This window comes from Augochlora pura, chromosome 7 (genome assembly GCF_028453695.1).
Source record: "Augochlora pura isolate Apur16 chromosome 7, APUR_v2.2.1, whole genome shotgun sequence".
NCBI classification, from domain to species: domain Eukaryota; kingdom Metazoa; phylum Arthropoda; class Insecta; order Hymenoptera; family Halictidae; genus Augochlora; species Augochlora pura.
This window is the reverse complement of record NC_135778.1, coordinates 36,229,678-36,255,565: the sequence shown is the minus strand read 5'-3', so window position 1 is coordinate 36,255,565 and position 25,888 is coordinate 36,229,678. Positions and strand designations below refer to the sequence as shown.

General features: G+C 45.0%; 1 protein-coding gene across 3 annotated transcripts in view; it reads right to left on the bottom strand.

Annotated features, from left to right (window-relative positions):
- Nucleotides 1-1,331: 1,331 nt before the first annotated feature.
- Nucleotides 1,332-25,888, bottom strand: part of Ca-alpha1d (Ca[2+]-channel protein alpha[[1]] subunit D) — a 56,465-nt gene continuing 31,908 nt past the window's right edge. The window contains exons 24-41 of one of the 3 annotated variants that reach the window (XM_078184843.1): nt 12,474-12,526; nt 12,111-12,257; nt 11,690-11,891; nt 11,239-11,508; nt 10,637-10,720; nt 10,355-10,543; nt 10,165-10,267; nt 9,744-9,898; nt 9,446-9,670; nt 8,912-9,116; nt 8,610-8,845; nt 8,437-8,535; nt 8,106-8,224; nt 7,554-7,700; nt 5,806-6,104; nt 4,365-4,841; nt 3,408-3,535; nt 1,332-2,946 (exon numbers count right to left, since the gene is read on the bottom strand). In XM_078184843.1, the coding sequence (XP_078040969.1) occupies nt 2,599-2,946; nt 3,408-3,535; nt 4,365-4,841; nt 5,806-6,104; nt 7,554-7,700; nt 8,106-8,224; nt 8,437-8,535; nt 8,610-8,845; nt 8,912-9,116; nt 9,446-9,670; nt 9,744-9,898; nt 10,165-10,267; nt 10,355-10,543; nt 10,637-10,720; nt 11,239-11,508; nt 11,690-11,891; nt 12,111-12,257; nt 12,474-12,526 (3,486 nt within the window). In that variant the 3' untranslated portion in view covers nt 1,332-2,598. Of the gene's footprint in view, nt 2,947-3,407; nt 3,536-4,364; nt 4,842-5,805; nt 6,105-7,152; nt 7,197-7,553; nt 7,701-8,105; nt 8,225-8,436; nt 8,536-8,609; nt 8,846-8,911; nt 9,117-9,445; nt 9,671-9,743; nt 9,899-10,164; nt 10,268-10,354; nt 10,544-10,636; nt 10,721-11,238; nt 11,509-11,689; nt 11,892-12,110; nt 12,258-12,473; nt 12,527-16,863; nt 16,972-25,888 lie in introns of all 3 variants that reach the window. The other 2 variants (XM_078184845.1, XM_078184844.1) reach the window with 2 other exon arrangements.

Sequence of the window (25,888 nt, the reverse complement as noted above, 5' to 3'; positions counted from 1 at the left end):
AACGTCGTTTCAAGGTACACGCGAGAAGAAGTAGAAGAGAAGTTGAACGGCCCCCCAAACAGCGGAGGCACCCGAGGGGCGAAATTCCTCGAATGAGAATGCGGCGGCTGAGAGGAACCGATCGCGCGTGTTCCCCGCTGCAAAAACATAGATCGTCAAGGAATACCGGCAACGCCATTCAACGCTAAGTTTTCGGCTTGACCAGCCTTCGGATGAGTAAGCTACTTGCGAATCATCGTCGGTGAAACATCGGCAGAACCACGCCGGTTTGTGATCGGTTCGGTTTAAATTCGTTCGGCTTCGTTACGACGGCGATACCGATTCCGATCGCTTGTGCCAAGCGGGTGGGAACGGCCGCTACTCTCCCGATCGACTCGAGATATACATGGGAGAAGCTTCCGGTAGCGGGCAGTCGCGTGCTATCTAACATTCCGCCCCGAACGGTCTCGCAAACACACGCGCACTCTTTCTCTCTTCGGCTTTCACGCGCACACACGCTGGCAGCTACAAGAATATATATGTATATATATATATGTGTGCGCCCAGAGTGGCCCGTACAGCAACTCCATCCCTAGGAAACCCTTCCCGGACAAATACCACCATTTTAACTTTAACGGAAACCAAGTATCCGATCCCCAAAGTTGCAACTAATTGGGCCATTTGAATTTTACATTTCAATCAAACTTTGCAAAGAACCCTGCTTATTCAACTGGAAAACAATCAAGCAACTCGATCAAAGGGATAAAGCAGCAAGCGAAGAATACATTACGAAAGTTTGCTCGAGTTCGAACCGAATATTCATTGTACAAAAGCGAAGACAATTTTTCATTGCATTTCATGCGATAGAATTGTATGCCGTTTTACAAGGAATCTGGAAAATTTTTAACAATTACGCCTACGTTCGACGAAACCAATTCTTTTTCTTGCGGACGGTAATGGACACGTGGTATGGAACACTCTGTGCGCACGAGTCGAAATTTCGTTGGTGGGTGGGCGGGGTTTGGTTTTTGGGAGTTAATTTGTAAAAATCGAGTCTAAAACGGGGTGGAGGAAGGGAAGAGTAAAATCGTCATCGTCGGAGCGTTCGGTAGAAAAGATCGTCGGTTGTCCGTGAAAATGGCGATCAATTTGGATCCGATGATTCCACGGGACACCGTTAGAAACTGAGATAGACGGCGGTCGGCGCCAAGCCCGTTCCAACAATCGTTTTCGACGTTCGTAAACAAAAATGTTAAGTACTGTGCGTGAATGGCTTCGTTCGTTTCGGCGTGAATAATTCAAGTACCGTTGCGGACTCGCCCCCCCCCCCCGCCCCCGTACCGTCCCCGCCGCCAATTTCCCAGTTTCCGATGGTGCACGCTCGCGGTCGAGATCGGCGACCGTTTCGAGCGCGTGATCCGTTTCCGATCGATCGCGAATGGAAAAGTTCGAAGAAGCTTAGACACGAGCGATCTCGTTCGCTTCTCTCAGGCTGTTACGGAATTGGTTGTCGTCCAGCCTCCGTTGGATCTCGCGCAGACACAACCTAGGCTATACAATGGGCGAGAATGATCCCGCCGTGGTGGCGTCCGTTTTATCGGCCATTCATCCCTTGCGCACGCACGCGCGCGCTCGCGCGCGGCTCATGCAATTGTACAATTACATACGAATATATAATAATTATCTATAATATCGTTTACAAGTATCGGTAGCGTACACACTCAACACGCAAACTCGCTTTTGTAATTCGCGGGTAAACGGTATTCTTCGTTCTAAGTTGATAAAAGTCTCTTCTCTGGTCCGAAAAAAGTTACAGATACTTAGGCACTTGTTATCTCATGTAGAATCCATCGTACGAAGAGCAATTTAACGAGTTTCTCGACTTACACCTAACAATGGTAAATCGAAGGAATAATCGTGTATGTATCGTGTGTATATGTGTGTTTGTGTGTCCGTGTACAATACGTCTGTCCTATATCCCCCGCGTGTGTGTGTGTGTGTATCTGTATGTGATTTCACGATAAGAATGAGAGAGCGCGGAAGGATTCGTTAAAACCCGCGCGAATCCCCGATTATCGCTTCGAGAGTGTCGAATCCGAACGTTTCTATCACGAAACTGGACTTATATGGAACTTCGAACGCGCCTCGCTTTTTTTTTTTTACACCAGATCCGGACTCGCCGTTGTGCCGTTCGATTTCGTCGGAACCGCGGGAAATAATCGGCGACCGGGATCGGTGTCTTTCGATCGCCCTGGCGTTCCCGCTCTGGGTCTGCACGGAGGGTACAAAAACGACCCGTCTCCCCCCCACGGGTACGAAAGACGCGATTACGGACGCCGGTCGTTGCTCTCGTTGCTTTATTGCTTGCGTCAACCCCGTCCTCTTGCCAGCGCGTCGGAGTTTTCTTCGTCGAAGTAGTCTCCTCGCCGACGATTCGAGCGGAGGACTTTCACGCGGTCCTCCGTTTCCGGGCGTCCCGAGGTTAGCGGAAACAGACGTTGGACGTTGCGACCCCGTGGATCGCTGGAACCTTGGGACTGCCTCCCGTCGACGCCTCCCGTCGTTTCTTCGCTACACGTCGGAGCTAGAAAAAGAACCGGCAGGAGGATCGTCGCATCGCTAAGAGGGCGGTGGTTGCTGTTGCGGGGGTGGTTGCGGACCGGGCGCTTGGCCACGGTAGTACTGGTACTGCCGAGGACCGGCCGGTTGCTGCTCCTGCAACGGCTGGTACCCGATGCCCGAGGGCTGCTGACCCACGGGCTGATAAGGCGGTGTCCATTGAGGGTCGCCCGTCGCCTGCTGCAGCTGATACGTCAATGGTTGACCCCGTCGCTCCTGCAGGAGCAGCTGGTGTGCCGCCCGGTCCATCTCCTCCGGCGTCATGTCCAACGCTTCTTGCATCTCCCTCGACGTGTACCTCACGAAGTCCGGGTCGCAGTATTTGCCCAGACCTTGCTCCACGAGCACCTGAAACGCAACGGTAGTTAAGACATTGCCGACGCTGTTTACTTTCACGGAATACCCGGTCGACGATCGATTCATGTTTGTCGGCTGGCTTCGTAAATTCCGGGAACGTTCTATACACGTTATCCGGATTAACCCTTATTTATAAAATATTTATATAAAATTGTTACTTATATAAAATAATGTTATTTATACCGGTCATCGCATGGACACCGAATATAACCTGCGCTCGTCCATTACGGTCGTCGCGATGGCGCCGGATATATCCGGCACTCGTACCGAAAGGGTTAAATAAAGTTTTATTCTCCCGGAGAAGGCATACCGTGTTCATGAAAATATATCGAGTAGAACATCCGCGAGAAATATAGCATAAAGCTCCACTCCGTTGAAGAAACGAATTAGAAGTTCGACCGACCGGGTATCCGCTGCAGAAAATTGAGACGCTCTACTCTGTTGTTACTCACCCGACCGACGAGACTCTCCGCGCTGCCGATCACCTCGAAGTTCGGCTTCCGGTCCGCGGGGCTTCCGGGTAGGCTGTGGGAGAGGCGCTCTGCGCCGATGCTTCCGTTACTCTCTCCGGGCCAGGAAACTGACGAACGAGGAGAGGGGCCGTCAAGGGATTTCGCTCGTCGCGCTACGCTCTGCCACTAACGATTCTCGACACACCAGATATACCGAAGCGGCCACCGTGCAAACCAGCACAACGCGTGTCGTGTCAAAGCCAAATCAAACGGTGTTAAGCGAGCCACCCGGCAGAACGCATGCCTCGAGCGAGAGCGTCGTCATGCGGTAGACGCGACTCCTCCCATCCGCGTCTCTCTTCGTTTCTGCGTGCGTCGGCGTCGGCGTTGCAGCGGCGTCCCGTTGCATCGCGGTGTACGTGCAGCAAAGAAAAAGCGGATGCGGTGCGCGGTGCGTGCGTTTAGTGCGTTAGTTGCGTGCGTGCGTGCGTGCGGAAAAGAACGAAAATGTGAGTAGAGGGATCGGAGATATTTCCTATCGCTTCGAGGGAAGCGTGAGGACGATTTGGACTATGGTGGGCGGTACGTTCCGTGCAAGTCTGCTGAACAGCCTTCGATACTTTTCCATCGGTCAGGCTAGTCGGCGTTTTTAAGAAGAGAGTGGCAACTTCGCCGAGTTCGTATCACGATAATGCAACTGTTATAGCCAATTCGAGAGTAGCTGTGATTTCTACTCGATACGGTGTGAGTTATTACTGTCTCTGTTCACTGACTCTGAATCGTCCGGAAAAGGAGCTCCTGTTCTTCGAAAGAAAAGATCCGCTGCCGTCGCAACGGTGAGATAAACTCTATCGATTGCAACCGCCGAGCTTCTCGGTCCGAAGAACAGGCTTGCGGAAGGAGCTAAGGCCATCTAAACGGAGCGGCGAAGCTGAGGAGGGGGGGTCTGTTAGTCACCTCTGCCGTGGTACGAGGCCCGATGAGGCAGGCAGGTGGAGCAGTCGCGGCACTGCCGCGACTCGACGTCGGCGAACAAGCCGGCGACGGCGATCGCCTGCGTCTGGGCGAGCTTGAGGCCGTTGGCGACGGTCCGCTTGGCGTCGGTGTTCAGTGCCGACGCGGCCGAGCTGCTCGACTGACCACCGCCGCAAACGGCGCCGCAACCGCCGCCACAGCCGCTCCTGTCACCGGCCCGCCTCCGGATACTCGGCGGCGCCGATTTCCCAACCAGAGGTGGATCGCGTCGGTCACGTGCACGGGAACGAGACACCGTCGACGACTCCTGCCTCAATGATCCTCCGCGCCGCCTCGGTCGCTTCAGCTTCTTCGAGCTGGTCCAACCGTTCGAGTCGCCGGAACTTTCGGTCCCACCGGTCCCACCAGACGCGCTGAACTCGCTTCCCGCCGACGAATCACCGTCATCCTGATCTACGGCTGCCGTGCGTCCAACCACCGCACAACGTTTAGCATCCTCGCCGAATCCCGGGACTATCGCGACACCTCGCTCGAACCCTTATCTCGCCTCGATTCTCGCGGGATGGACCTTTTACGCGTGGCTTTCATTTCCCAGCGGAGCTTCGACTTTGGCATCGATGCTAGGCTTTTCGTTTAAGGCCGATCATCTTATGTTTGACATTTGGACGGCGGATCGGATGGCGAATGAAAGCTACTCTAAGATCAGTTCGACTCGGTATACAGCGTTTCAATGTTTCTACCATGAAACTTAATTTTTGAAGCTGACCGAACCGTACACTTTTGGGGACCATTATCGTCTAGCATTTGAAAGCTACACCGAGGAGCATAATTGCTACAGCGTCCCCATTTTTGAGCATTTCGGACTTATAGAAATGCGAGAAGGGCGATTGTAAGTTTTAAGATCCTAGAATTCTCGTAAAAATGTACTCGAAGATATTGCTGAGCGAAGGTCCACCCTAGGGCACAGTGTTTCGAAATATCGGAGCTAGCTGGATGATAAAATATATAATATATTTAAAGCAAATATATGTAGTAAAGTAAAGTAAGCAAAAATATATAGTAAAGTAAATATATAAGGTTATAATAGGTAAAGTTATAATATATAAAACTATAAAAATTGTAACTATATAAAGTTATAATATATAAAGTAAATATATAAGTAGTAATGATATAAATAAATATATGAAGTAGATGAACGGTCTGAAAATTTATTCACCAATGAGAAAATAGGAGGTTCAGCCAGCATAGTTCGAAACACTGCGCGGTTCACCATTTTGTGCTTTGAAATCTGCTAGTAGCTACGAGCCCATCGGGAGGCGAGATAACTTTTTGGCTCGTAATAGAAGGAAGATAGATAGAACGAGAAAGAAGTCAAAGATAGAGAGAGTGAGAGAGAGAGAGAGAGAGAAAGTATAGATCGTACCGTGATTGCTCCAGACGGCATATTCGTCGCAGCATCCCTTTGTCGCGAAGGAATAGTAACAGCGCGTCCCGTTGGAGGATGAGCCGAGGCTCGAGCTGCTCGTGGCGGTCGACGTGTTCGTGCTCGACGTGCTCGTGCTCGTGCACGTGACGATCGACGTCGTGGCGCTGGCGGACTTGCTGGACGAGTGTTGCTCGGGGTGCGGGAGAATGCCGGTGCTCGGGGCAATGGACTGGGGTGGGTTCCTTCGGGGTGGTGGCGTCGGTGGGGTCAGCTGCCGCTCGATTCCGTCCTGAAGACTGCTTCGAGGAACGGCGGACGGCAACGGCGACCAAGACGGAGCGGGTCGGATAGGCCGACGACCGCGCGAGCACACGAGCACACGGAAAAACGGGCAGAAAACCACTCTCTTAGTTTGTTAGGGCAAACACACACACAGCGAGCGCGTGCAACACCCGACCAGAGCCGGATCCGATCCTCCTCACCGTAAATCACCGGCCAATCCCCTTTGTCGACACGCTCTTCAACCCTTCGCGCTACAACCTTACTTCCAATCGAGCATTATGGCTACATCGTTACACTAAACTCTCAATAGTACTGTATAATTTTTTTCAGTATTAAATATCTTTCGAAGTTAAACATTCTAACTACAAATTTAATCAATCTTTTAATTTTCCTAATTTTTTCTAATTTAATTTAGAATTTCACACACGTGGACACGTTTTAGATCATGTTTCTTGATGCATTTAAAATATGATCTGCGAACAGGTACTTCGACGAAGTAAAATTCGTTCCAAATCCTGGTGTAGCAAGTGTCACCGAATTTTAGAGTCGCAAACGGTTGGCTCGTCATCGATCCGGCTCCGCGGCCGATCCGCGTCCCCGAGAACCTCGAGGATCGACGGGATTCGGCTGCCCGTAGTCTCTCCACGGGTACAGCTCGGCTCTCATCAGGTTACGCGGTCCTCGAGGCGCTCGACGATATCGCGGAGCAGAGAACCGTGAGAATCGGCGGTCAACCTTGATCGACGACACGGAAACGCGCGAAACGTAAAGTACATGCAAAACTGCGCCAAGATCGGATACCTCTTCTCATCGATTCTCAATCGTCTGCTCAGCTATTCGCACGGTTCGATCCCGGGGATCCCGTCTCGCTGGAGAAGCCTGATCCCCGACCCGAGACGCGACCCCCGTCGTCGAAGCTATCCGGCGCCCGGTAATCTCGTTAATATTAGTCTGGTTACGCATGCAAGCGCGCAAGCGATTAAATGGCTAAATTAAGAAAGTAAGTTCGATCCGTACGTAAAAGCAAACTATTCAAGTTCCATAGGCCCCAACGTATCTTACCATATTCGCTATTCGGATGTAGGTAGTTACCGCTACCTGGACCACTGAAACGTACGATAGTAAACAGAAGACCGTGCAGATATCACATCACATAAGAGAGACAGAGAGATAAGATATACAGAGTAATAAGAGAGACAGACATAGAAAAAATTGGACAGATAGAATCTGATCGTACCGATATCCCCGATCGCCCATAGAAAAGAAACACGCGCGTACTCTTCGTACACGGAATGATACACATGACTTCCGGACATTAAGCAGCGCGAGTTCGTTGTTGTCGACGCAATTTTACCATCGATCGTGTGCGTTTCGTCGCCGGAGCACCGAACAACCGTGACAGTTACGCTGATTTTTCACCGGACCAGCGAAGCGTTCCCGCGAGACAGTTTTCGCCTACTTACTCGATCACTTTGTACGGCGGATGATGGTAGGATAGCTGCTGGACGGGATTTCCAAAGGTGGCCAACGGTCGCAGGGGGATGCTCTCCTCCATGCCGGTCGGTTTCGAGTCCATTCCCATCTGGTTCATCGCGCTGTCGCTCAGCCCGCTTCAACAAAACATGTTCGTAATCGTGGATCGGTTGTCTGTTGTTTAGGCAAAGCTGTTCTTCGTACAACGTGGTAAGTAAGTATTTAACCAGTTAGCCGCGTTAGTATATTTTATCAATTACACTGGATATAGTTTCTTTCTTCTCTTATTAAAGTATATAAAAATTGTCTTTTCCTATTAAGTGGAAATGTAATAAATCAAGAAGTAAATATGGAACTTCATAGATTCGCAGCTTAAAATCAAAACTGATTTTGGACTTAGTTTTTTTAACAGGCATAGTTGTAGATGTCTGATCAACAGAGTCTAAAATTGCGAAGAGTACAGCATTTTTACAGTTTTGATATATTCCGTATTGTACGAGGGATTTTTACGTTAGCTTGCAGAAACTTGCGGTGAAACTAACCCTGCTACGTTTGGCACAACCTGATGAGACCTCGCGGTGATTTGGTTGGATGTATCATGGCCAGCTCCTCGGCGCAGGGACCAGTATGGCAGGAACTCGATCGAGTTCGTGGGGGAAGCCTGCGATTGAAAAACTAGCAAAATTAGTGTCGTTCGGTTTAGACCGTGTCCATGATGAAGCTACTGCTTATCGACAGTCACTTTTATCCTGTTCTTATCCGAAGAAAAGAAACTAATCATTTATACAAATTACTGTCCATTGGAAACGTTTACGAAATCTAGCAACAACGGTTTGCCTAATTATGAACATACTGCTAGATTCACATGACTACCTTGTTCGTGGAGTTCACTTTGAGCGACCTCGCCCTGTTGAAGCTGTGATGACCCTTCTTCATGCTCAGCCAGACATTACCGAATAGTCTATGATTTCTCTGCAAGAGAAAAACCTGATTAGACAACGGAGTCTCGTTGAGATAGATTACAGGAAATGTTCTTGATTCAATACCCTGTGCATAGGCTGAGGATTATCGTCGAGAAGTTCCTCCAGATTTCCAGAAATGGCTCTCTTCAGCTCCGGTCCTGCCTCGTGCAAAGTTCGCAGACCTGCCTGGAGGGTGACGGTGTTGTGGCATTCTTTGTCGCCGTCCTTCATCTCCTGTTCCTTGCGCTTCTTGAACCTTCGGAAGTAGTCCTGGATCAGGAAGGTCGCGTAGAACTTGCCAACCGTCACCTCGTCGTCCACTGGAACGTAACGATCGATGAATATAACGATCCTTGGGCGTAATTATAAGGATCATTTTCGCGTACCTCCTGGCGGCGGAACCACTTGATCGAGGAGCTTCGGACTGGTCCTCTTCCAGATCTTCTTGATGACTGCCCTGAGCTCGGTATTCGCATCGTCGATGTTCCCTTCGGTTTTGATCCTCAACGAGGTCCTTACCACGGCGAACAAGGTCGCGTTGAAAAGGACCGTGCCGTCACTGTTCAGCGGCATGTTCATCGACACCAGCCGCTGCAAGGTGCGCATGAATCCAATTAGTTGGAAACAATAGTTATCAAGGAAAACTTGTTGCACTAACACGTTACCGACCGGTCATTCGGTCGTCAAAATTTAATTCAACGTTAAATTTTCGTTTCTATTTTGATTTTATTTATTTTGTTAATCGCGAAAGATATTTAATATCTAGGAAGTTATATAAAAATATTGAAGCATACGGTAGTACAATATAATACATTTATCTCAATAGATAAAAAATTAATAGTTACTATGACAACCGATTCACAGACTATCGATCGGTAAAGTGTTAACGGGAGGATCGACAACGATTCGACGATACTAACTTTGCACGCGACACGATGCGGACAGAGTTTACCGAATCCCAGTGGCGGCGATATTTTTCTCAGAAGAGTGACAACGTCCAGATGCTTGATGCGACCTTTAGCGTCGGGATCGTACTCGGACCAAAGACGAATGAACTCGTCCAAATGGTGGGGACCCAGGATCGACCAATCCCTCGTCAAGTAATCGAAATTGTCCATGATCACAGCGACGAAGAGATTGATGATCTGAAAGTACCGGTTCTCGATAGAATCAGCTGGCATATTCTATCATCTAGTTTCAACGATTAGATCCACTTACTAAGAACGAGCATAAAACGTAGAAAGATATAAAGTAGGGAATCGCGATATCGGATCCACAACCACTCGGATTCTCCCGCTCGTCGCTGCTATTGTCGCACTTCACCTTTCCCGGTCGCGCGGAACAGTCCATCATGATTTCTTGCCAAGATTCGCCTGTACACATCAATCGATCAATATAGTTCTTACATCATTATTATAGTTACACTGCTGACCGAAAGTTTGGGCACTTAGACACCAATTTCTTAATATCGAAGCAACATGTCACTTTAAGCATCTTTTTCCATATGAAAAATGCGATCTCGCGCCAGCTGATTTCACCTCTCGTTGGCCAAGTATATTTCATGAATAACTCATAAACAAAGCCGCGGTTAACCTCGACATAAGCTCTTAAGCACGACGCGCTATTATTTGCCACGTACCCGTAGCTGATCTGAACAGGACCAGCACGGCTTGCGGGAACGATTGGAAGTTGTTGTTTCGGTCTATCGACGTTGCGTCGTCGATTGCAATCTTCCCAAAGACCTGCAACAAAAACTCGTATCATATCTCGATCTCTGCGACCTTCGAATTGGCTTTATTTCATCTTAAATACGCGTGTTGTTCCCTTACCTGCATACCTATTACAGCGTAAATAAAAAATAGCATTATAATGAGTAGTGCTACGTAGGGCAGAGCTTGGAAAGACTTGATGAAGGTCCAGAGAAGCGTCCTAATACCCTCCCCTCTGCTCAGCAGTTTCACGAGTCGCATCACTCGGAACAGTCGAAAGAAATTGATGGAAATGATGGTTGCACCGGGCTAGGAACGTCAGTACATTATTATTATTATTTCCATTGTTGTTTAATTCATTTCCATTGCCGTCTCTTTCTTCTAGGGTACTGTACTACTTACGTTGACTTCCGAGTAAACGATGTCGATGAAACTTCCGAGGACGATGATGAAATCGAACACGTTCCACGCGTCGCCAAAGTAATTCTACGACAAGATTTTCGCTTTAGATACACGGCTTCGTTAAATCGTCCCAATAAGTTTGCTTCGTTCATTACTCTGCCGTCTACATCATTGTTTTAGGCAAACTTTATTTCCGCCTTTATTCACATTTTTTGAAACTGCGCTGCGAGATGTATTTGATTGAAACACGAAGCTGCGTGAGCGTGTATGCGTGACGTTCACGTTTACGCGAATTAAAGACATTGTGAAGAATATTATAAATAGACCGTGGATCTTAAGCAGGCGTGTATCAGAAATCTCTGCCTTTCTATACAAATTTTAATAATTCAGCACTTCACCGACCGGTCATTCGGCCGTAAATATTTCTGTTATTATAAAATAATTGAACAATATTTATTTTGACGATATTGAAGAAGACGATTTATAGACTGGTCTCCTTTTTTTGTAAAAACGTAAAATCCACGGTCTAATTGTAAATGTATCTTATGGGACGATTTGGTATCCAGCGATGAAGAGGAGAGTCTCCTTATGTCTGTGGGTACCTTGAACCGGAACGCGGCGAGCTTGAAGACGAACTCGAGCGCGAACACCGCGGTGAAGATCATGTTGAGTACGTCCAACGCCTCCGTGTAGATCTCCGGCTGACGGTAGAACTTCATCGCGAGCGTGACCGTGTTGATCATGATCAGAGTGAAAATGGTATACTCGAACGGCTGGGAGGTGACGAACCACCAAACTTTGTACTGTATTCGATGCTTTGGTATGTATCGCCGCACTGGTTTCGCCTTTAACGCGAACTCGATGCAGTTTCGCTGCACATTTAACCAGAGAACGCATCACAGACAGATCCGCCAAGCGTCGGATCGAATTTTACGAAGGAGGGAAAATACGAGCTTGTTGGTTTTTTTTTCTGTTGCATTCCCGCGATCGCAGATAGAAAAGTAGCGATCGATCGTGACTGTAGTTTAATAAATCGGAACGGACTTGGCTTACCTGATTCTTGTCGAGCTCGCAGTTTTTGTACTCTTGCTCACCCTCGTTCTGGAAAGTGACAATAACGAAACCAACGAAGATGTTCACCATGAAGAATGCTATGATAATGATGTAAATGATGTAGTACGCGGCCACTATCGGCCGAAAATTATGAATTGGTCCATGATCCTCCTTGTTAGAGTCGATCGACGCTTCTAGCAATCTGTTGGGAGAGAAAACGCTAAGCGATGCGCACCGGACACTGGCTCCGGATGATTTTTTTGTTTTGTTTCTTAGAAGATAAGGTATACTCGCGACGCGAAGCTAATTTCGTCACATAACCTTGAACATCCGGTTGCCGTATTCACGCGCGAGAAGACAATCGAGAATAGAGGGAGTCGCTTGTTGCGACGAGACGAGACGAGATCCCGAGCTTACTTACGACGGCCAGCCCTCGAACGTTGAGACGGTGAACAGCGTCAGCATCGCCTTCGCTACGTCGTCGAAATGGAAATGATTCTGCTTCCAGTGTCTTTCGTTCATCACCGGCTTGTTGATGTTCCCGTTGTCGAACTCGAGGTACGTGCCCCTGGAAATGAGATCAGGGCCCGGTCAAGCTGTCGCAAATAATCCGATCGATGATCGCCAAGGAATACGGTGTGTTCGTGCAACTCTACGCGTTTATCATTGCTGGCGGATGAAGCTGAATAAGAAATACGGATCATCGTTTCGATTCCAGTAGTTCCAGCAAATTCTAGTTGAACGAACACCGTGCTCCTCGGCGTGTACAGGAAGGATGACTTACTGGCAGTCGTGTTGCGTCATTTTCGATGCATCGGTACAATAGAAAAATTTCCCCTACACAATACAAGAGACCTATTAATGCGTGGCATACCGGCGGAGCGTAGAGACGTCTTAAAAGCGCGATCGGTCGAGCGTAAGTCGATCCACTTTGTTCCCCCACCAAGGTTCTTCTCTACGTGAAAACAATGCGAAACAGATCACAGAGGGAACTGCGATCGTCCTCGCTCGACCGTTCGATGGTTAATTGGCCATTCACTAGCTTTTTGGAGCAATGTCAGTAGCAGCGGGTGGACGAGCAAAAAGTAAAGGAAAGATGAAAGAAATAAATGTATATACATGTATGTATATGGAGAGAGGTGACAGAGACAGAAGCATTCCGTTCGGCGTGCACAATATGTAATACAGAACATTATGTATATACAGGTATATACACAATATGTATATATGTACAAGAGATATTCATGTGCAGGCTGTCTCGTTTCGCCTGCGCCGATCGAGGCGACGTGGATCGTGCACGAGTGGGATCGAGAGTCCGGGAAAAACGTTCTCGCCTGCCGTCTAGGAAGAACGATCTACCTTCCGACCTGTGGTTCGCTCGTCGGCCGATTTATCCGACTGAATGCGTCGTACGATGGAACGGGCGTAATGATCTTTCAATTATTTTGCGAACTTTCTTGTACAATTATTTGTCATTTTAAGAAAATATGGTATTACACGTGCGACTACTCGATAGTTTTCGAGATAGTTTTATAACCACAAAATTATTTAGTAATGCTATATTTTTAAAGTTATAAGTAACGTTATATTTTTAAAGTAATTAGCAATGCTATATTTTTCAAGTTATCAGTAATGCTATATTTTCTCGAATGACTGAATCTATGAACGCACAAAATTACGACCGACTCATCGTTCTCCTTTTCAGCATCCCCGGCGCTACGAAGATCGTTAGGTCCGCTCCATCGTGGAGCGAGTTGCAACCGCGGAGAACACGTTGCGAGGAGAATCCGTCCGCAAATTTCCGCTGACTTTCGTTCCGTTTACGATGCTCGCGAAGCCGAGGTGAACGCAAGATTGATTTTCTTCGACGAATTCACCGGTTCCTCCTAAGACGCTAAAGACGAACGCGACGCGATTGGTCTCCTAGCTGAAATTTAGCATGGAACAACGGAGATCTCGCGGTGATGGAGGATGCTTGTTCCCTCGTTTGTTCGATCGCTGGATCAACGTTCACAGTTAGTACAGTTTTGCGAATGGAACGAAAGGAAGCGGGGTGGCGTCATGCAGCTGGCTGTTCACGCTGCTGCTCGCGTGGACCGCAACCACGAGACACCGAGATACTTTCTAATTGTGCCGTGCGAACTATCAACAAGCTACACTACTCGTCTACCGCTATATGCACAATCGTTCTACGTTCCCGGATGGTTCTGGTGTCTCCGAATCTTGGCGAGCGACATGGCAGCGATGATTTTGGTGCGAATTGCCGAGCTAATCTCGACAGTGTCTCTGTTCGCAAGTAGCGAGACTTTTGTCATTTACTAGGTTATGAATATTTATGTAACATAGAAATGTTCTGCATCGATTGCAAGATAGATTGGTCAAGTACAGTTCTCTTTCTTCGTTTAATAATTTTAATAAGCTGTAACTGGCACACCAAAATTGTTGGTCTACTCATCTTTTCATTGTTTCCGGTCCCACCCACCCATTTTTGTTGGAAATGAATCGAATCCTCAGTCTAGTCCATTAATGACATGATAAAGATGAATATATTTTTGAGAGATGATAGTTTCCATTCTTACACCATTTGAAATCTTCGAATTCCATTTGTTCGCTTCGAAAGACAGATTTCTTTGAAACGCGGCATTGCCAATGAAACGCAATTTGTTGATTCGAAGCATCGAGCAAAGAGGGTTGAATTATTACTGTATGAAGTACAAGCTCCTTCACAGTTTTGAAAGAGTTTACTTTAATAATTAATAAAACAATTGAGTAAAGCTCGAAACATTCGCGAAAGCCACTGATAGTGGCGCATCGTGGCTAATAGGTTAAAATAGCTTCGAGCAAAGGGTTAACACTCATGTCGGAAAAATGTGTACCCCTGCGCGCTGAAACAATTGTTTTAATACGAACGTGAGAACTAGCATTGTATTTTAGAACATGTAAAGTCGATAGATCTTGGAGAGTCGGTTCGAGCGACGGCTCGAATTATTCGAAAAAATAATTAGAGGAAGACCAAGTCGGCTAAAGGGGTAGATCGAACAGTCGGGTTGAATTGCCATGCCGGCAGCGGTGACTCGTGGTTTCGGTATAATACGCGTTAACGGCACAACGACCATGCACTACGATCAAAGCTTTGTCTCTCCGGCCATACACGACACAGCGACAATTCGCATGCCTCTCTGCGCGAAGCGGTGTTCTCTCTATCCGGAGAGAGAGTTCGACGTGTACGCAAAGCTCCTCGGCGCGTCTCATCTGGCAAGCCTTGTGTATCCGTGTGTCTATGTGCGTGTGTATACGTGGTGTTACTCTCGGACAAGTCGTTATTGCAGCGCCGGCTGATTCTCTCGGTGAACAGGTTCACTTGGTGAACCGTCGATATTTGTACAGCGCGTGACCGTGCTCTCGAGGGTGTATTCGACGGCGCAAAGGGCGACCGCGGAAGAAAATATCGCCCATCCTTCGCCATATTCGAAGACGGCGCGAAGAAACTATCCATCCCCACCCGTTTACGTCTTTTCACCGGCCGTCTTGATCATCGATACACTGGTCGACACGAATATTGTCGCAGAAAACAATTTAACAATTGTACAATAATCTAACAATTGTGTTTCGGATAATTCCAAAGGAATATTAATTTACGATTTCGAGACTTTGTTTTGCTGTAAGTTCGAACCTGAAAATAATGACAACGGCTGCTCTACAGTTCTTCTAAAATTATCGAAACTCCGGCTCGGTCACGTATTTTTAAAACAAATATTTATAAAAAATATTCTATAAACTAAACTAGGAAAGGCACGGTGCCGGACGATTTTTAGCGTCACCGACTGTATAAAAAACCCGAGGTGCTCTAAAAGCAGCAATTTTCTGGGGTATTGGTTTCACTTTGAGAATTAGGGTTCCAAAGCGAGGATCTAATTATGTTAGGCGACAAAGCGGACGTTTTATGTTAGAAAATGATAAGAGAAAATTTAGAAAGACGATTTCGTTGTCGAACAATCAAATAAAATAATTGCGCAGGAATTAGCGGCTTTCAAGTCTACGTACAACTATTTTATTCCGTTAATTGAAAACAAAATCCAACTTTTGTCTACGATTTTCGGAACGTCCGCTCTGTCAGCTGGGATAATTATACTCACATCGGATCCCTAATTCTCAAAGCAGATTTAATAATAACCCAGATAATTTAAGTATAAACATCCTTTAAATATACTTCAAGGTCCTTTTAAAAAATATAAAACTCCTCAAATTAAATATTCGCCTTAAATATTCACGTTCAAACTTCATTTTCGTCGACCAGTGTTTTAGATCGATCATCATTGCCGACGAATACGGAACCCTCGCTGGTCGTTGAAAGTTTTGTCGCTAAAATCGTCGATATTCTCCTCCGCGGAGCCAAAGGATCGAAAAGAGAAAGAGAGAGAGAGAGAGAGAGAGTCTAGCAGGAAGAGGTCGGAAGGTGATAGGGTGGCTGAGGGGTGGTGGAGGTTGCGATCGGTATCAGCGTGCAGCGATTCGCCGGACACGGGGTTGGCGTATCCGTTCGCCGATTCACTTTTCCCTGTACACTGCGCGGTTCAAGCAAACGACTTTCACCATGAAACAGTTCTCTCGGATCGCCGGCGCACCCCGTGTCCGGCGAAGGGAAATTCAGATTTCCGGGTCCGCGCGGCTCCACGCGCAACGTACGAAGCTTCCGGTTTTGTGACGCGGTACCGTCGGCCTGGCGTCGACGACGACGAAGAGCAACGACGACGAAAGAACAGAAAAACTTGGAAAGAAAGTCAGAAGAGATGGAGCAGAAGAAAAAAAAAACAACGGAAAAATGAAGGACAGATATAAACCAATGAACATAGAACAGACGAAAAAACAAAGTTGGAAAAGAAAAGAGAGAAACAGAGACGGAGAGAAGAGAGACGTAAAGAGAAGAGAAACGTTAGAGAAGATTGACGGAGAGAAGAGAGGCGTAGAGAGAAGAGAGACGTATAGAGAGAATAAGGAAGGTGAGAGAAAGAGAGATAGGTACGGAAGTATAGAATTAGAAGAGGAAGTAATAGTACTAGTAGCAGTAGTAGAAGAAGAAGAAGGAGAAGAAGATGAAGAAGAAGAAGAAGAAGAGTTCTCTCGAAGAGTCGGCTTAGTTTAAACGTTCTAAGTGGTTTGGTGGTTGGCTTTACCTTAAACAGCTGTACCCCGATAACAGCGAACATGAACTGTAGGAGATAGGTGACCAACATAATGTTGCCGATCGTTTTAATGGCGACAATCACACACTTCACTACGTACTTTTTACGTAGTTGGTTGAGGGCAGGTGAGCAGGGCGAGCGAGCACAGCGGGGAACACGGGATCGTGAGACAGACAGACGGTAAGAGAAAACAAAAAAATATACAAAGTAGCATTAATCGTGAGGTGGTCTGCTAGTTTCGCTTCTGGAGTCGAGAGTGTATTTTTTAATGGGCGGTGGTAAGTAACACTTCCGTTATTCTTTCGTTTCTTTCTCTTTCGGGGCGAGAGGGGGGCGGTGGTTGGGGTGGTGGGGGGTTGGGCTAACGGGCTGTAGCGGGCTAAGGGGGGTTGTTATCTAACACAGGCCTAGTTGCTAGGGTGTGGCTAGGGGGGGGGGGGGGGGCTAGGGGAACAATCGAGAAGCTGACAGCGAACGTAACCTTTCAACGATCTCGCGTTTCTCGTTCGTCGTTCGTTCATCTTTGATATACCTGTTTCGTCCTATTCAGGGCGTAAGAAGGAGAAGATGGACCGACTTTAACCCTTAACCCTGTCAGGACATAACCTGACATAACCTTAACGGACGAGACAGGCGATTCTCAGTCGCCGCTGTGTTTCGCGAGTCAGAGCCGACGCGCGGTGTTTATGTTAAGTTAATTTGTGTGTAAATTATATAATTGTATATAGTTGTATATAATTGTATATAGTTGTATATAATTTTATATAGTTGTATATAATTGTATATAGCTTTATATAATTTTATATAGTTGTATATAATTGTATATAGTTGTATATAATTGTATATAGTTGTATATAATTTTATATAGTTGTATATAATTGTATATAGTTGTATATAATTTTATATAGTTGTATATAATCGTATATAAATTATATTTGTATTACATACAAATTAAAATAATTTATATACAAGACAGTCGACACATTGAGAAAATCGCCTCATCCTGGTTCCTCGTTTAATCAGAAAAGTCGTCGTCCGGTAAGGGTTAATTCTACCGATGCGATCTGATGTAGCCCCCTTCGTATGTACTCTAGAGAAGCGTTCTTAATGTCAGTGAGAGTTTATGCCGTACGCATGGTATCCGCTACGTTAACGCTATTGCAAGGATCACACTTTCGCAAATAAAATATCATATGTCAAAGAAATTCGCGAAATTATTTGGCGTGACAGAAAATTAGGGTGGGCTACCACCCACCGCTCCTTCTTACACCCTGGTCCTGTCTACGAAAATTTCCACGCGGTCCTCCCCCTCCACGAAACTCGATTTCGTATCGGTTCCTGCCTGATCGTCGCATCGAGCCCAAAATCGATCGCTCGTCGATATATATGTATATACCCTTTCGTCTCTCCGCGATGATCGACCGCCTCCAATTCTCCGTCGATTCGCTCGTGCGTGCGTTTCTTCAAGTTTCTCCCTTCGGATCTCGATTTCCGATTCGGCGAAGGTTTACTGAATCGTGAACTAAGCCCTCGCCATCCATCCAACCCACCTGTGCTCGATTGTTTCTCACGGCAATGCACCCATGGGCCTCGTTGGACTACGCTCGCGCGACCGATCGATCCTCGATCGTCGGGACGAACCGCGTCTGTTCCACCGAGACAATGTCCGAGTTCTCTATCACGACAGTCTCCGATATCGTTCGTCATCCGTTATCGTTCGTCAACCGTTATCACTCGTTATCCGTTATCGTTCGTCATCTGTTATCGTTTCCAGGATCGTCGAACCCAGACGCTATCATCAGCTGTTAGGAGACGTCGGTGCAGGCTATAGAGTTGCATCGCGAACGCGTGAATCATCACGCGAATCTTTTCAGGCATTCGGACGATTCCGCTGAAACATCAATGAAACCGCGTCGGGGACCCGCGTTCGCGTTCCTGCGAGAACCCAGCAAGATCGATTCGAAATCGTAGGCTCCTCGATGGCTAGTCTATTCTACGAAGGCACAGCTGCCCGCTGACTCCCATCGTTATCTAACAGAGGCTAAAACTCTTCTTAAACTTAAACTCGTGTCTTTCGAGAAATCAGAACGACGAGAAAGTTGCGAGAAGCAAAATCGGAAAACTCGGCAATTAATTCAACTCATCGGGGAACACGTTTATAAAAATCTCTTTCGAAGCTCGTCCGCATACAGGGTGTCCCAAAAATTAGTAAAAATTAGTAATCAAGAGATGCGGGATTCCCGAGGCGATTCGAAGCAACTTTTTCCTTTACAAAAATTTACGAAAAAAACAGAACAATTAATAGCCGCGGATTGAATTTTTGCAAAGGAAATATTTACTTCGTACAACCTCGAGAACCCTTTATCTTTCGATTGTGACGTGTTGTAAGTTTCCAGAGGACAGGTCTGCGACGAACAGCTGTCGCTTTGCCAATCCTCCTCCCAAAATCAGATAACATTATTTAATACATTTTTGTAGTAAGTTCGATAATATATTTTTGGTCCGCGATTGCGCATACGGAATTATTATGTAATTCACGCTTGTTACAGCCAGCGTTTGAAAATTACACCAAGGTCATTTACGCGTCGATGTGGGTTTATGAGTGTGCGTGGATCACTGTCGGGGAGCGTGTAGTGGCGAACAAGCGATCGATACGCGCGGCGAGCTACAACGCGCGTTCGACTACATTTATACGTTTAAGACTGATTTAATTAACTCTGTTCGGTCTACTGCGTGACTAAATTGTGTGCAACGACGAAACTGCCGCCTAAAGGATAACCTAAACATAACCTAAACTACGCTACGAGAATCGTCTAGATCGGCCACTGCAACGTTCTTCTCGAGCGTCGAACTCTCTGCTTCTCGCTGTGCTTTGTCTCTCTGTTCGCTTCTTGCGCACGCGCACGCGCGCGCGTTTCTAACGTTTTCATCCCCGATTATCGGGGATACGGGAAAGGTTACCAGGTGCTAGAGACAGAAAAACCTACGGAAAGCAACGGTGCAAGCTCGACGAAACACCGAGAACGGGACTATGCTAAAATTCTGCGTGTGCGAAAAGAAAGTCGGTGCCGGAGTTTAAGGTTTTTAATTATGTAACCTAACCTATTCTTTTCTGATGGTTTATGACGAATGGTATACGATACTATTATGCACGGTGTTATTAAGTACGGTAGTATTATTCCATGAAAATTTCTAACGCGAAAGAAACTGGCGCGCGAGATCTAGAACCTGATTTTAAAACTACGGGGAACGCTAACGACAACGACTAATTCAATTAACCCTTTCGCACCGACGGACGTATACGCCCTCGAAGAATGACCATTTATATACGAAGAGTGTATACAATATACGTTCGTACCATAATATATACTTTTATTCCGTGCTTTTTTATTTCCATACATGAGACACTTTTGTTAATCAACAAACAGTTGACTATCGTGATTAAAATAATAAATTATGATTACAAAACAATTATGACTAAAAACGATTTTTATTTTGGAAAGCAAAATGATATTACTAATTATAATAAATATTGTATTTATTGAACAAGAAACGACTTATTAGCATTCCGTACCTCGGTATCAATTACTCAGTAATGCGCTCCGCAGCGAAAGGGTTAAGCGACGTCATAGCGGAAACAGACCATTCAGGGGGAAAGAAAACTGTGATATCGATTTTGCTTTCATGGTACACTTGCACCTGAGGTACTTCGTGTAATCAACTCGGGCTATCGGACTGCGAACTTTCTAACAGTCGAATAACATCCTGCTATTAACTTACAAATTGTAAGTTAAATTTATCAAATTATTGAAAACTGTGGCTGTTTATATAATTTATTCTCCGGAGAATATTATCTATGCTATAAAGGTGTAACGAGCTTTCTACCTGATTTGGAATTTAATAGAAATTTTAATAATGAGTAAGAAAACAAATTTTTCCTCGTCGTAGAGATTGCAGAAAGAATTTGTTATTTAGTTTCTATTACTCGTAATTGACGCGGGCAATTTTTATTAAGTATAGAAATCCACTGTTTAGTTATTACCTGTAGAGGAGATTTTTCAAATTAACCCCAAGCACTATAATAAGTCAAACTCGTGTTTCCGCGCAAGATCTAGTAAATATGAATATTATTAATTTCTTCTAAATCGAAATCAAACTGAATTCTTTTGTTATTATAATTCATAAACGGGGGTGATTAAATACAATACAGGAAACAAAAATGATCTGATCCTATCAACCCCTTGCACTATAATAACGAGTCGGAATCATGATAAAGATTCCATATAAGATCTACTAAATTAATAAATTATTAATTTCTTCTAAATCGAAATTAAATTGAATTCTTCTGTTATTAAAGTCTAGAAACGGAAGTAAATAAAGCTAATACAAAAGACAAAAATTATTTGGTTTTGTTAACCCTTTGCTCTGTAAGAATGAGCCAGACTCATGACAAGGCTTTCATGCAAAATCTACTAAATATTAATATTATTAATTTCTTTTAAATCGAAATCAAATTTAATTCTTCTGTGATCAAAGTTTAAAAATTAAATTAAATAAAAACAGCAGAAGAAATAACAATGGTTTAGTCCTATTATTAAAAATATTAAAAACAAATAAGTGCTAATCAACGCAGCATGAAAGGAGTCATAGTGCAAGGGGTTAAGGACAGTATTAAGAACAAATAAGAGCTAATTAACGCAGCGTGGAATGAGTCATAGTGCAAGGGGTTGAGAAAAATATGAAGGACAAATAAGAGCTAATTAACGCAGCGTGGAATGAGTCATAGTGCAAGAGGTTAAGAAAAATGTTAAGGGCAAATAAATGCTAATCAATGCAGCGTGAAAGGACTCGTAGTGCAAGGGGTTAAAAATACCAGAAAATATTCCGACGGCTGCTTTAAATAACAAAGATCATAACTAACGCAACAGTTGGCCAAAGTCGACTTTCTTTCCGCAAAGCGAACAGTTCGATTTCGATCACGGTCGAAAGGTGTCGCGCGCGTAGATCGAATCTAGTTATGGCGGCTATCATGGGAAACGAGTTTCCCTCGACGAAAGCAAAAAATCTTCCCGGCCACAGGGGACTCGATTTCCTTCCCTCTCTTTCACGCTCTTTTTGAATCCCGTCGGTGCTCGAGATTTACGAGAATTCACGGGACTGCCTTTTCTTTCCTACTTTCTTTCTTACTTTCTTACTTTCTTTCTTTCTTTCTTTCTTTCTTTTCCTTTCTCTCGTGTTAATATAGCGACACACCACTGCAACGCTCAGCCGGCACAAGCATGCAATTTTGTCAAACAATCCTCTACCATCGGTTTTATAAAACCACGAAGCCTGCGTGTGTTTGGTTGTTGGTTGTGTATAGTATATTATAACCTCGACGACGCTACCTGACCGTATCGTCACGTGCGTCGCGTGCTGTCAATGTCATCCCGTCAACGCGGATATATTTCTCTATTCGTTGTTCTACGAATGTTTAACGAGTCGTTGCTATTTATTTAATCTATCTATTTGCGTGTCTATTCAAGTTTTTCTCGTGTGTTCTTCAAAAACATCGTTTCTCAGCTACACAGAGTCTCGAGCAGCGAAGTGAAGGCAAAAAGAAAAAGGAAGAAAGACAGACAGTTAGAGAAAGAGAGAGAGAGTAAGAGAGAAAAAGAAACAGTGAGAGAGTGAGGATAAGAGTCGACGAATGAAGTGAGAGAAAGTGAGAAAGAGAGAGAGAGAGAGAGAGAGAGAGAGAGAAAGAGAGAAGAGAAGAGACAAGAAAGAGGGAGAAAGTGTAAAAGAGAGACAAAGAAACTCGTAGACGTCCAGAAATAAACGAAGATATACGAAAGCTAAAGTCGAAAGACCAAGGGCGTGATGAACATTTGCGTCGATCGTCGAATGTCATCGCAGAATCTCTCGTGAAACGGTGCAAGAGACAATCTCGCTTTTCTCCAAGCTAGTTCGTCTCGTCTCCCCCCGGTCACACTCGTCTGCGAAACGCGAATGACTTGATGCAAATTGACTGCCTCGATGCAAAATTATTTGGCAAATACGCTTTTTTAAATCTCACTTTAAATCTAAAATTCTACACGCTTTACGCGTCGTTATAGTTATTGCATAAGAATCGGATAAATTTTGGAGGTTAGAGTTGCCAGGCTTTTCCATCAAAGCGGTCGAATGCTGTCGAATTACGCGCGAGAGTGACTTCAGAAGATGTTCGTAGATCCCTCGGAAGGACACCGCCTGCTGATCGTCTCTCCTACACGCTACCGTGACAGTCTACCGCGGCGTTCTAAACCGACGGCGAAACGATTCCCAAACGCGATCGCGAGGAACGAAGAAAATGCTAAACGAGAGGATGCGATCACCGAGTGAAAGCGGTCGCGACGCGTGCCCCCGTGGATCGGCTCTCGCGTCGTCCGGCAACGAACGTCGCCTTGTTATGCGAGCTGGGGAAACGATAGAGAACTTGCTATGGATTTCAAAAAATTTATAGCAGTAGCTTCTTTGTATTGAAATATAGGAAATTACTGTATAGGAAATTACGATTTATACTGAATCAGCGGGTGACCTAATATTTTGGAGGGTTATGTCAGGTTATGACAGGTGTAAGTTAACCTCTTTTGTAGACCCTATTTTCTCTAATTTTTATCAGTTGAGATAAGTAGCGGTAATCGGCAAAAGAAACTGGAGGAAGTAATCTTTGAAAAATATAAAAAGCCGACACGAAGATGCCAACGGTTGCTACAGTATAGACACAAGAAAATTAGTTTCCCGTTACAAGTGAACCCCTTGCCGCATTTTCACGATTCTGGCTCGTCATAAGGTTTTCTATTATCTCTATTTATTATTTATCGTCTATCAATTAACGATTTAAGTAAATGTAGAGAAACGCAATAAATATTTTCTCTTTTTCTTCCAAGAAATTATTACAATAGAAAAAGTGCTTATCCCTGTAGCTATGAAGAAAATAGTACGGCAAGGGGTTAACCCTTCTCCATCCTCTAAATCAAGCTATGTAATTTTCACCGAATCTGAATCGTCTGCAAAGTTAATTTTCTCTGAGAATCGTTGAAATATATTATTTGGATAATCAGTTTCTACGAAGGACTGTGCGATTGATACAATATATATTTATGAAATATAACACATAACAACGCGTCGCTCGTTGCCGGGACGAGACGAGGTTCCCGCGGAACTTGGACCTGGTTAATGAAGAATGAAGCCAAACTCTAAGCTCTACACGGACGAGGGGATGGATCAATCAGACAAGCCAGCTCTCGTTTAGATTAGACGGTTAAAAGTGAACCAGCGGCGGTTAGACGATCATATCCAAAAATAAAAAAAAAAACGTAAAACTTTGATTCGGTCGGGTAGGTGTGTAACAACCAAGCTCTATTTCGAAGGGAGCCGGGGCGTGTGAACACGAACAATAGGGTGTCGTACGCGGGGCGGTCGTTCGCGGATCATTCTGGGTAAGACGTGTGTCGGTGGATCGAGACAAAAGAACGGAGAGAGAGAGAGATAGAGAGATAGATAGAGAGAGAGAGAGATGTTCATTCCTTGGGTGGTGGGGCGAGGGTATATGGGGGACACAGAACAGAGATATCAAAAGGTGGTTGTGTGTCTCGGTGAGAGGTTTTTTTTTGGGGGGAGAGAGTGTGTCGAGACAAGAAACCCAACGATCAAGTAACACACTTAGACAGCTCGTTTCATAAAAGGGGGAAGAGATACCCAGAGGTGCATTGGTCGGAAAAAACAACGTCTGCCTCGTGCCTGCACCTCTCGACGATTATACGCGGGTGTGTACCTCGAAGCAGATCGGGAGTCGAATGGAGAGAGAAATATGTCTCTTGAGAATATCGCGCGAGGCGCGCAGCGGATCAACGCGCGGGTGGATGGATAATTATTGACTCGGAGTAATTTTTATATTCTTCACGCTCGAACAAATACTTGACTAAACGTCGTGTTTTTATATTTCTATGTTAGAAATTATAGATATTATAGAAATTATAGAAATTATAGAAATTATAGAAATTACAGAAATTAGGAATGTATAAGCTTAAAATTATAGAAATTAGGAATAGATAAATTAGGAATATATAAATTAGAAATTATAGAAATCAGAAATTATAGAAATTAGAAATTATAGAAATTAGGAATTATAGAAATTAGAAATTATAGAACCTAGGAATTATAGAAATTAGAAATTATAGAACTTAGAAATTATAGAAATTATTGAAAATTACAGAAATTAGAAATATATAAATATGATAATTTGTCGCGTCTTCGTTCAGTTGCTAGCAACAACGTGAAAGCTACTGTGAGCCTATAATTATGTGGTACGTTTCGTTTGATAAATTTTTTAAATGAACCACAATTAACAGTTTAGTCAAATAGTACATACTATACAAAAAAATCTTCTGCATAAATTGCAATTGAACGGTCATTTCTCTCTTGAATAAATATCTTACACTCTTGACCTTTCTATGTATATTTCAAAGTCTAACTCCTCGATTCATTTGCAAATAAAATATACGCCAGAATAGACGTAACCTTGCCTCGACGGAAGTATAGGCATCCGCTGTCACGCGACGCTTCAAATTACCACCGCAAAGAAACTAAAAAATGTGAAAGGACCAGGATCGAAACCAAGACATATAATTCCTACAATATGCTTCGCTAAACGCAGAAATAGCCGCCGCTTTCGCGACACGAACCTCATAAGAACGAACAGATTGAACTCATAAGAACGAGAAAATCACCAAATTTTTCTACGACGAAGGCATCGCGCTGCGCGCCGCGCGACGATACAGCGTCTCTGTTTCATTTCGGTGGAAGAGCTCCGCGGATAATCGTGGCGAAAGGTGTGTTCGGGAGAAGTCCAGCAAAGGCGTACCGAGGCGGCAGACGAACTTTGGTAGTGGTGAGAGAGAATCGTTTGGTGATTGGTGATAATTGATTAATTTGACTTTGGCGTTTGCGTCGAGAGTATATGTGAGAAGTAAATGGATGAACGAAGATATGG